The sequence below is a fragment of the Asparagus officinalis genome, chromosome 8 (assembly GCF_001876935.1).
Source record: "Asparagus officinalis chromosome 8, Aspof.V1, whole genome shotgun sequence".
Lineage (NCBI taxonomy): Eukaryota > Viridiplantae > Streptophyta > Magnoliopsida > Asparagales > Asparagaceae > Asparagus > Asparagus officinalis.
The window spans coordinates 26,664,225-26,676,522 of record NC_033801.1 but is presented as its reverse complement, the minus strand read 5'-3'; the positions used below and the strand labels follow the sequence as shown (position 1 = coordinate 26,676,522).

Here is a 12,298-nt window from a genome sequence, read left to right as displayed (position 1 = left end):
CTTTATAACGTTCCTCAATTTATTTTTTAATAGGTTTAAACCCAATATCAGCTTAAAATAAATCCAAACTTACCTGACTTCTTCTTCTCCAATTGTTAGCAAAAGTCCCTAACCCAAAGTTGGGCTTCGTAAAGGTTTGAAACATCGGAGATATGGGTAGTTTAGTGACCGAGAGATAAATATGCAATTTACAATATTTGAGGGACAAATATGCAATTATTGAATACATAAGGAACTGATATGCAGTTACCGAAGATAAAAGGGACCGCACGGCGGATGGTTACCTCACGTGCTACGCACGAGCTAACCCAAAGTCGGTTCTTTTGTCAATTTCCCTCCAGTTAACGAAAACGAGGAATCCCCGACTGCAGGGACTGAGGAAGGGCGATCCCTCGAAACCCTAGTTTTCAAAAAGAGGGGGGCAAAAAAAAAAAAAAAAAAAAATCAGAGTCGAGCTCAATTTCAATCTCAGATATGGGGAAGAAGCAGCACAGCAAGGATCGGATGTTCATAACGAAGACGGAGTGGGCGACTGAATGGGGCGGCGCCAAATCCAAGGAAAACTCCACTCCCTTCAAGCGCCTCCCTTTCTACTGCTGCTCGTGAGTCTCCAAAAACCCTAGCAGAATCCTTCAAACTCCCCCCCTTCTATTATTCTATATCCTGTTCTTGACCTAATTTATTCGTAAATCTCGCAGTCTCACTTTCCTCCCGTTCGAGGAACCCGTCTGCACCGCCGATGGCAGCGTGTTCGATCTAATGTGAGCTTTTGAACGCTGTAATTTGTTAAAAATTTGTCGGTGGGATTAAAGTCCGAACCTTTGGAGCTTTGGGTGCAGGAACATAATGCCTTATATCAAGAAGTATGGTAGGCATCCGGTTTCGGGCCGCCCGCTCAAGCAACAGGATCTCATTCCCCTAACATTTCACAAGAATTCAGATGGTGAGTCAGAATGGACCTATCAATTTCATTTTTCACAAGTCTGTATTTGACTTCTATTTGTTTGGATGAGATATTATTGGAAGTTTGGTTGATTTACTATAGGTAGACATCCTTTGCTGTAGGTTATTCTACAAGTAGTTCTAGCCTTAAAACCCCTTTTTATGAATTTTTTATGATTTTCAAAATTTTAACCCTTCAGAACTCTTTATGCTTCTAAGCTCCTTTTGAAAAGTATTAATGTATGCTAATATTGTCTAGAGGCTTTATTGAGAGACAGGGCACTATAAAGATAGTGTTGTAATGGGCCATGAATCATGTTACTTGAGGAGCACCAGAAATCTTTACAAAATATGCATGCTGTACAAATTAAAAAAAAATGATTTGTCTTTTTGTCATTTTATTTCTAACTATGCCCAGATAGTTTAATTTTCATATTTGCATATTTGAAAAGAGCACCACGAGTTCACCATACCTACTAAATGAGTTTTACTTCTAATCTTTTATGAATTGTAATTGAGCATCATTACCACAGAGGTAGTTTTTCTAATTTTTCTTTATCCGGGAAGTCCATGACTTGCAGATTTCTCTAAACCTAATTGTTACGAAGTCAGGTTTTAACTTTGAGAAAAAGAAATCCCAAATTCTAAACTTGTTTTAGTGTTATTGATTAGAGTTCATAGCATATCATGGTAATTGATAATAGCACCAGTTGATATTTTTTATAATTCAACTTAAATGGGGCTATCATATGGTTTCATTATGTTTGTCCTCTTTTAATGAGTGTCATGAAAAAGACAAAAATACGATTAGATGGTTAGATACTAGACACTGCGTGGCTACCCAAAGCAGCAGATGTGCCAAGCCATTATAAAACACTGTTTTCAGTTATCTCAGCAAATCCTGATACTGCATGAAAGTTTGTTGGTGATACTATGTTTCCATCATTAACAATAAGTACGGTGTCTCCTAAATCGTAACCAGAAGAGACACGTCGGTGGCTAGATGCGACACTCTACATGGCTATCTGAGCATCATATTTATGAAGTCATTTATAGATCACTTTTTTAATTATTCTTAGCAAATCCCGATATTTGATGGAAAATTTGTCAGTAAAGTTATGCCATCAGTAGCATGCGTAAGGTGTTCCTGACGACCTCTAAAAGTGGCATCTAAATTTAAAACCCTTGATTGAAGGAGGAGGTAGAATTTACTATTCAGTAAATATTGCAGTAAATGACAAGGGAAGATGATAAGGTTTAGTACCCACTGAAGGTTCGACCCAAGATAACTGAATCATACTTGAAAAACTTTTTGAATGTCCATACATCAAAATGCCGATGTGAACTTGTAGCCCATGCTAACTTTTCACAATTAGCTATGTGAAAGCTGTGTCTTAGATGGCATGTATAAATTTGAGATTGAAATGTTTGAGTAACTGGTTGATGCCTTTCATATTCCTAAAATGTGTTTTCTAGCCACTAAATGCTCATAATATATGCTTGTAAAACAATGTTCTGAGAAGCCCCCGCCTAGGCCTAGACTGGACCTATGCCACCTGCATAGGTCTTGGGAGCACGTAGGGGAGTAGGCTGCTTATGTAGTTTGCATTGCTTAGGTCTTGATTATTATTCCTCTGTTGCTGTCTCTATGTCTTCTAACCTCCTCTAAACTCCTCGTGCCGCCTCCACTGACTATGAACATCTCCTCTCAACTTCGACATTCAGCAAAACCTCCTTCTCACCACTTCAAAAAAATTCTCCTAGGCCTAGCTTCTAGGCGCTGGGCACCTAGTGGTGCCTAGTACTTTCTATAACATTGATAGTAATTAAAATTAAAAAAACAAGAAAATGCCTAGACCCCGCCTAGGCTCTAGGCACTTTGTCCGATGCCTAGTGATACATGTAACAAGAAGATGATAGGAAATATTAGAAGCAAGGTTTTAAATATCGGTTATCGAGGATTTATCGGACGGTCAAAATCCTTATTGGATAGCGGAAATCGGGGATATATCGGGGATAAGTAGTATTTATCGGAGTGATATACTGGATGGTGTATATATATAATATAATAACCAAGAAATATAATCTAACCATGCTTAATGAAATATAAACATCAGGGAGGTGAGCTTCGAGGTCGGGGAGGTGAGCGACATCGGCGGAGGTGAGTTTTGAGGTCGGGCAAGCAAGCGACGTCAGTGGACGTGAGCTTCGAGGTTAGGGAGGCGAGCGACGAGGTCAACAAAGGTAGAGGGGAACAGAGATCTTGAGCTCGATGGAGTTCGAAGAGGCTCGAAGGCTCAAAGAACAACTGCATAGAGATGGAGAGAGATTCACGAAGGATTAGAGCTGAACTTGAAGTTAGAAACTTTATTTTATTATCAAAAGCAGGTTGGGTCGGGTTTAAGAACTCACTAAGTAACTGTCTATTACCCAACAATTCAACTCAAAACTTACACTGATAAGGTCGATATTTTCAGCCTCCCTTATCGGCCGATAAGTGCCTTTATCGCCGATAAGTTACCGATAAACCCATAAAAACGACAACCGATTAAAAATCATACTTATCCTAGCGGAAAGCTCCCGAATCCGATAACTCGACGATAATATCGGATTATCGGCCGATATTTAAAACCATGATTAGAAGAAAGAGGAGAAGAAAATGAAAATAAATATTTTTTAAATTTCTTTTATGATCATCTCACTGGAGTTCATCTTAATGACTCTTCCCTTAAAATTTACGTTTCCATTGTGCATTTCTTACGTGATGCCCTAGGGTATGAGCCTTCTTCTTAGCTACTTATGCAGAGATTGTCTTTTAGCAAAAGTTTTCTCTAGCCAAGTTTAGGATGTCAACTTATTAGGGACTCAAGCACCATGTGGAACTGACCATTTTTATGTTGGTTGCATAGCTACCTAACTCAACGTTCCTTTGTCCTGGCTTAGGAAAAGCAAAACTGCCAATAAAATAAAGCGCAACATTTACGAAGTTAGAACTGGATAATGATAGCTAACTTAATGGAGGAGATGACCCAACATAGAACTGAGCAGAAGAGTAGGATTCATGTAGCTGGCCCTCAAAATTTATGATGAAGGCTTTGTTGTTGTTGTAGGAATTCAAGCAACAACTCTGGACAAGGGAGGTGAAAAACAGGGGCTTTAGTTTTTGTAACATTTGGACTTCATTCATTAATATGGTCTTATCCTTGTGCGTGATATCAAGCATGCTATTCATGTTTCTTTGATCCTAGTACTAACATCACTCTAGGTGTTTGCATCACGACACATCAGTGAACGTGTTGAAACAGTTCCATACTTTATGAAAACATGTACAGCTGGTCGTTATTCATACACACTGCAGACTTCTGACACAATATACCAGGGAATTTGAAATTTGAGGAGCACTGATACAGGCTGTAGTTGATAGCCATTGTCAAGCTTTTGGTTGGGATCTTGCTCAATTTCTCCTAATACATAGATTAGAGATGCTAGAGTACAAGGACTATGGTTTGTTTAAACTCAATCTTAATCAATCCTTTGTTTTCAGTCAATGCATTCCCTTTGCACTTTGCTTAATTTAGTTTCCTGATCTCATATGTAATGTAAAGATAAAAGGATGTAAGAGAAAAGGATGAGCAATATTGAATTTCTATGTCGGAATTATCTCACTACCAGTTAATTTCCACTTGATAATCAGTTCCCATATAATTCTAATTTCTAAATCATTTACAGTCTGCTGATCAAATGAAAGTAATTTCTAGATTTCTGCATGCAGTGTTTAATTGTGGCATTTACATTCTTCAGGTACAACCCAAACTGGAGATAAACATACCATTCATAACCTGAAATATGATCTGCTGTTGCACTAAATGACTCGCACCACAAAAGAATAGAAAAAGAAGTGGAGGGGGAAAAGAAAATAAAGAAACACCCATGCATGCAACATGTAAGAGCAACACTTAACTAGAAGTTGCAGTTGACAGCATTTAATATTCACATCTGCATTTCAATTCTAGCAGATGAAGTTCTTTCTTGGAATTTCCTATGCAAGTTGTTCCAGTATAATTGTCCACTCACACGTAGAACACTTTTTGTAATGTCTTTATTATCTTATTGGAAACTTTTGTGACTATTATTATTTTTCCCTACTCATGATTGAGCTGATTACTCCAATACTCTTTATTGCAGGAGAATTTCAGTGTCCTGTTCTGAACAAAGTCTTCACGGAATTCACACACATTGTTGCCGTCAGGACTACAGGCAATGTTTTTTGTTACGAGGTATGCCATCACAGCATTTAAGTTTTTTAAAGGACAAGTTATATGTGAACTGAGTTGAGCCCCTTAGCCTCATTGCTTATTCATATATTTCAGGCAATTAAGGAACTTAACCTTAAAACCAAAAATTGGAAGGAATTACTTACAGATGAGCCATTTACAAGGGAAGATTTGATAACAATTCAGGTAAACAGTTAAAACATCATCATACATCTTTTTATTAAGCGGATGTTACTTCTCAAGCATGGCTAATGCTTTTCTTGAACCACTTCAGAATCCAAATGCTCTTGATAGTAAAGTCCTTCTAGAGTTTGATCATGTTAAAAATAGTCGGAAACTTGATGATGAAGGTGAGTACATAATCTGGTACACTTCAATGATATTGAGAATTTTTATAAAGTTGAAAATAATACAGTTCTCTTTTAGATTTGATGAAAATGAAAGAAGATCCAACCTATAACATTAATGTGTCTGGCGATATTAAGCAAATGCTTCAAGAGCTTGGGACTGAGAAGGGAAAGGAAGCAGCTTTACTTGGTGGAGGTGGTAGCAAAGCACAGAAAGAACGGGCAGCTGCACTTGCTGCCATTTTATCTGCAAGATCTCGTCTCAAAGAGGAGGCAAAATCAGGTGCAAATGGAGAGCCTAAAATCACACAATCTTTCAGTATTGTGGATGCTGCATCTGCTTCAGTTCATGGAAGAAGTGCAGCAGCAGCTAAAGCAGCATCTAGTGATAAAACTGCAGCTCGAGTTGCTTTGCACATGGCAGGTGAACGAGCACCTGTAAATGCAAAACTTGTAGGTCTTCATCCTCATATCTCCCTACTTTTCTGCATATATTGTGTTTTCTCATGTTTAGAAAAACTTAAAAATCTTTTCAGGTGAAAAGCCGTTTTACTACTGGAGCTGCTACTCGTTCCTTTACATCTACTTCCTATGATCCTGTAACAAAAAATGAGTTCGAATATGTGAAAGTTGAGAAGAATCCCAAAAAGAAAGGGTATGTTCAGCTGCATACTACACATGGAGACTTGAATTTAGAGTTGCACTGTGATATAACACCACGTGCTTGTGAAAATTTCATCACTCTTTGTGAACGTGGTTACTATAACGGGATAGCTTTCCATCGAAGCATAAGGTATGATTATGAAGTAGTTACACTTCATTAACTACACACTTCTCTTCATTCATCTTTCATTATTTATGAATAAGATGTACTGTCATTTTCTAGGAACTTTATGATTCAAGGCGGGGATCCCACAGGCACTGGAAAAGGAGGTGACTCTATTTGGGGTAAGCCTTTCAAAGATGAACTGAATTCAAAACTGTTGCATTCTGGAAGAGGTGTTGTCAGCATGGCTAATAGCGGGCCGCATACAAATGGTTCCCAGTTTTTCATATTATACAAGTCGGCCAATCATCTTAACTTCAAGCATACAGTATTTGGTGGAGTAGTTGGGGGAATGACTACACTAGCAGCTATGGAAAAAGTTCCTGTTGACGATGATGACCGGCCTTTGGTGAGTGAAATTCCTTGTATTTCTACTTTTTTAAATCCTAAATTAGATTGTACATAGATATTTCTTAGTGACTGTATTTACTATTTTCATTGAAGGTTAAATATCTGTTTAAAATAAAAAATATCTGTTTATTTTTTCAAAAATAAATAAAATATCTGTTTCTTTCTTTAGGCCTTGATCTGTTTTTTCAGATTAACATAATCATGTTGCAATTGAGGTATGCATACTTTATTTGCTTAATTTCGTATATTTTTATTGTTAATTCTTGGAAGGAAGAGCTTTTTTTTTTCCAAAATTTTAATTGGTTTGAATATTAAATCGGGTCGTTGGAGTTGGGTGAATTGGGTTGTGTTCCACCACGAATCCATGACAATTGAACTTAGGACGCAGTTCTTTGTGTATTCCTACATTCCCGACTTCCACCCTTTTTCCTGGTTTGAGTTTGACACCTGCTTTTGTTATCAGAATCATTAGCTACCGGCCAATTGGCTACGTGAATCTAGGATTAATGGATAAATTTTGTGAAAAATTGCTTAGTCTGAACTTTGAGGGCATTTATCTTCAGTACAACCTGCTGCTTTCTTGTCCTTGTGTACTTATAATAATATCAGCATATTAGTGAAGATGGTTAATGACAGAGACCATGATTCTGCTTCAACTCAACTTTTTTCTGTGGGATTTGATTTTTTGCCAACAGTTGTTACAAGTTGCCTCTCTACGTCCAAAATTTAAGAAATAAGAAAATTGTGCATATGCCTTTTATAGATTCTCAGGCATATTTTTATTTAAGTGATTTGTTACAGATGGCCTCTTGCTCAAAAATTCTGCATTTTTTCAGATAGTTCAACAGAAACCCTGTGTTTCATTCGTAATTATTCTGTTTTTTCTTCTCATCTTTTTGCACACTTTCTTTCACCATGCATGCCTAATACTTTTCGCAGTTAAACATGTTTTATAACTATGCAAAAAAGTTATAGGGCATCTAAGAGCATGAATTAGAACTATCAGAACTGATTCCACCAGTTTGTCCCTGCTTTTGAAATCATTCTATATCATCCAGTTCTGTGTGGGTGAAAGCCTCCGTGCACATATCACGGTAAATCATTCATAAAAAAATTGACTTACATTTGACTACGATCCGCCCCCCCCCCGCCCTGCGTCATCGTCGGCAACATCATCCTCACATCACAGCTTTCCATCCCACTGTCCCTTCCTTCTCTTCTTCCCCCTTCTTTTTTGAGGGATTGTTCTCTGCATATGCAAATAGACATCAACTTTTTGATGTGTTAAATGTTACCAGCTAGACATGTTGACTGCATTTTTATAATGTCCATATATTCTTTGGAATGTTTTTTTTTTTGAAGCTTTGCTTCATTGATGCCTATAATTTTGTGGACTCTTTTTACTCAATGACCCCTAAAAGTTAGTCCATTTTTTCATAAGCTTTTGAGCTGCTAGACTGTTTTTACTACCTATGGAGCAGCCTTCTAGGAAAAGCTCTTTGCTTTGTACATCTCTTCATAAATTTGGCTCCAGTTTGGATGCTGAATGCCATGATAAAGATTGGTCCTATAGTTGTCTTCTCTTCCATCGAGGATGAAGCTTAGTTAGTTTTCTATGGCTGACTGATGATGATTAGTTTGATGCTCATTAAATACGTAAGCTATTTTACACTGTTTCAGTTTTCAAAAGCTCCTAAACAGAAACAAAGAATTCATGGATCCGAAATGAAAATCAGCTCAGCTCATTTGCTTTTTCAGCATAATGCTGTGTCCATTACATTATGTTTTATAACTCATTTTCCCCCGTCCAAATGAACACTTTTGCAGGACTTTAGATGAATCATCCTGCATTTTGTTTATTTATCTTGTTAAATTTCATTCCACTGATGTAAGTTTCTAAATAATTTGTGCTCATTGTTATCCTTGTTCAGGAGGAAATAAAGATAACAAGTGTCACAATCTTTGTGAATCCATACACAGAGCCAGATGAAGAAGAAGAGAAGGAGAAAGCAGAAGAAGAGGAGAGAGCTGCTGCTGATGATAATGTAAGTTCCATCTACTTCAGTTGACTGTGAGATGATTTAGAGGCTAATATTTGAATGTGATTTATTGCGCTCTGTAGTGTTTCTTTTTAGTCTTAAATGTTGATTATAATTGCTTATAGCAAGCAAAATTTACCCGTGCGATGTTGCGGCATTTGTGTGAGAGACACTGAAAATAATGGCGTACTATTTGGTTTAAAAAATGCATTGTGTGTTAGTGCTTCGAACAAAAATATAGTAAGTTACAACAAAATACGACCAACAACTAACACCGTGTACCAAACATCCAAAATACAAATTAGCTTTAAATGTGTTTTAGTGGAGTCATTTTGGGTTTAATAGTAACATAGGAAGTGAGTGGGTTGAAAAGTAAATGAGGATGGAACTTTGGGATTACAAGCAAAAACATCTTTTGGCAAGTGGATGGGTTTAAAAATAAACTTGGGTAAATTTTTTGATTTATTGGGGAAAATCTATCCACACTTTGTGATGCCACAGCAGTAATGTGAGGGAAAAGAAATTACTGGTTTAAAAAATTTGTTTGAAATTATATTATATACTTAACAACTTAAAACAAAAATTGTAGTATGTTACAAATAGCAACTTACGACGTATACCTTTTTTTTTATAACTCAACAAATACCTTTGTTGTAATCATTTATGTACACTTAACGAATTAAACAGAAATATATCAAGTTACCACGAAATATAGCAACTTACATTGTTTATTAAACTGTTGAAATACAAAATGGGTTTATAAATAACATAAGTGAGGGGTAAAACTTCACGTTTATATGCAACTATTTTTGAAAATGGGTTGTTTAATAAATGGAGTTAAAACTTTGGGTTCATAAGGAAAAAAAATAAAAACTCTTTACCATATATATATATATATATATATACTATCATATAATATATAATTATATATATAATATATATATATATATATATATATATATAATATACTATATATGAGATCATATTATATATGAGAGAGAGAGAGAGAGAAATGGGTATTGCCTTTGGTACCAAAACACAAGTTTTGTGCTTGGTAGTGAGGTGACATATTCCCCTCCACTCATTGAAATCGGGGTCCACATTCGCATGGGTTGGGAAGTGGTGGGAATTGGAAATGAGTGGATGGGAATATGACACCTCCTACCAAAACACAAAATTTATGCTTGATGCCAAGCATACCCATTTCTCTCTCTCTCTCTCTCTCTCTCTCTATATATATATATAATATATATATATATATATATATATATATATATATATATTGAAAGCTTTTTGAATTGGATAGTGTCTAGCTACAGGGGAAGTGCCAAAAATTTGATCTCCCAAAAACTTTAGTAGTATATATAGTAATTTGGGGTCTAAGAGTGATTTTGGAAGTAAGTTTAAAATAAAGTTGAAGGAGTACTTGGGCCTAGGATTAATTTTAGAAGTGAGTGAGCTTAAAAAAATTGAGTAAAACTTTGGGTTTATTAGTGAAGAAACCTTTCGGTCATGTTTTACAAGGAGTTAGTAGAAGGGTTATGGGGTTTTAACTCCTCATTAACCCTTCAAACAACAAAATCCTCCTATGGGTTTGTTAAACTATACGTGACCTATTAACCCCTCTAATGACTGGTTTACAATTCAGCATGGGGAGGCGGAATAGCGTGTACTTCGCCTCCTCACGCGGCCACAAGCTGTCATTTTATGAAAATTATAACTAACAACTAGTATGATAGAGGAACATTTTAGTGAGGAGAAAGATAAGTGGAAAGTTATTTGGGAGGAAAAGCTGTCTAGTGGGGGGAAATTGCTTTCTTCTCGTAAAAGCCATCATCAAGTAGCAATTTTGCATTATTTGTTTTCATCCCTCAAATGTAACCATTAGTGCAAAGATCCTGATGTATGATATGCATTCTTAGGAGAAAAAAATGTATTAGTTTATCATAATAAATTTCAAATTTTATATAGCATTAGTTAGAAATTGTTACTTTTGTTCTTTAATAGCCATTCTCTTTTGAGATTAATGATTAATCGAAATCGTTTTGTTCCTATATAAACACAATGTGTTGAATTTCTAATTTAAATTGATTTTTATTAACCTCCTCAACATTCATTTATTTAAATAATACAAAAAATGACAATGTTTTCATGGTTCTGGTGAATGCAATTTTTTTTTAAAGTTTTGCTTAATATAATAATTATTAAATAATCTTTCTACTTTTAATAAGGTCAAATTTGGTGTTTATAAAAAATGAGAGGGATTAAACTTCTTAACCCTCTATTTACCAAAAAAAAAAAACCTTCATGTTAACTAGCTAGTCCAAACAGAATTGAACTATTTTTAACCCCTCGTAGAAAAGTTATGTCGTACTTTATCTACAGCAGTAATAAGGTGGTGTCTCTACCACTACCAGTAACTAGATTGTCATGAACTGATAGCAAGCCCATCTGTTTGTCGATGATTTTCCTTAGCGAGAATACTGCTTTAACTAAGTTGATTGTTGCTTATTGTTGTAAAAATTTGGGTCTCTTTCTTTATAGGCAGCCTGTTGGGTTGGGGACATGCTTATTTGAAAGCTTTGGTCATGATGGATTTTTTTGGCTTATTTCGTGTACTACTTTTCAGGACCAGGTGGGTTCATGGTTTAGCAACCCAGGCACTGGAGCAACTGGGTCTGCGACAGTAGGCGGTGGAGTCGGCAAGTATCTCAAAGCAAGGAACACTGCAACCGAAGCTTTGGGGAATAATGTGCTTGGTTCAAATGATACTAGCAAGAAGAGGAAAGTTGACGTATCCGGTGTAGAATATAAAAACTTTTCTGGTTGGTAGAAAAGACCTCATTCCATATCCAACTAAAGAGGAAAAAGAAAGCTGCTTCCTTGGATGCATCCGTTCATTTTTTTTTAGAATGCATGTTTGCAACATCAGATGCATATTTGCGTGGTGCTCCATGATCACCCTCGCTTATCTAGCAACCGAGGGTTTTGCATCGAAGGGAATTGAAAGGTGCGGATTAACATTCTTCTGTGTTATTATTAGTCTTTTCCCACCTTTGTTAGTAACGTCAGATGTGTGTATATTTCCCTATCAACTGTCGGAAGTGAAGCATGATCGTGTAATTGAGTTAATTAAAAGGTTGCCTTTGCTTAATTTTTTCCGTAGTCGAATTACTTGAGAAATTCATTGCATCATGCTTGGGTTTGTATTGAGTTAGTCAACCTTTTGATATCATCTCGTTTGGTGTTTGCGTTTGTACTCTCGTAGTATCGAACGTTGTAGTGGTTAGTGATAACAGGGAGGATCCTAATGGTCATCTTTAAGCGGTACTATGACCAGTTCATAGACTATATAATGATCATAGTGATGAGTAATTAATTATAATGATGACATGAAGATGGAGGAGGAAGTTTGCAAAGGAGTAAGATTGGTAAATGGGACAAGCAGAAAAACGTCAATAAAGTTCTCTGATGAAAACGAAGCCGTATGGGATGGAAGAGGCCCCCACAAGAACAAAT

The 12,298-nt window shown here is 36.3% G+C and overlaps 1 protein-coding gene across 1 annotated transcript; it reads left to right on the top strand.

Annotated features, from left to right (window-relative positions):
• Positions 330 to 11,962, top strand: LOC109820153 (peptidyl-prolyl cis-trans isomerase CYP65). The gene is made up of 11 exons (XM_020386253.1): positions 330 to 602; positions 699 to 761; positions 840 to 943; positions 5,128 to 5,219; positions 5,313 to 5,402; positions 5,491 to 5,566; positions 5,643 to 6,016; positions 6,100 to 6,356; positions 6,450 to 6,738; positions 8,672 to 8,785; positions 11,409 to 11,962. Exons 1-11 carry the CDS (start codon positions 475 to 477, stop codon positions 11,610 to 11,612), a joined length of 1,791 nt encoding a protein of 596 aa, XP_020241842.1. The 5' UTR covers positions 330 to 474; the 3' UTR covers positions 11,613 to 11,962.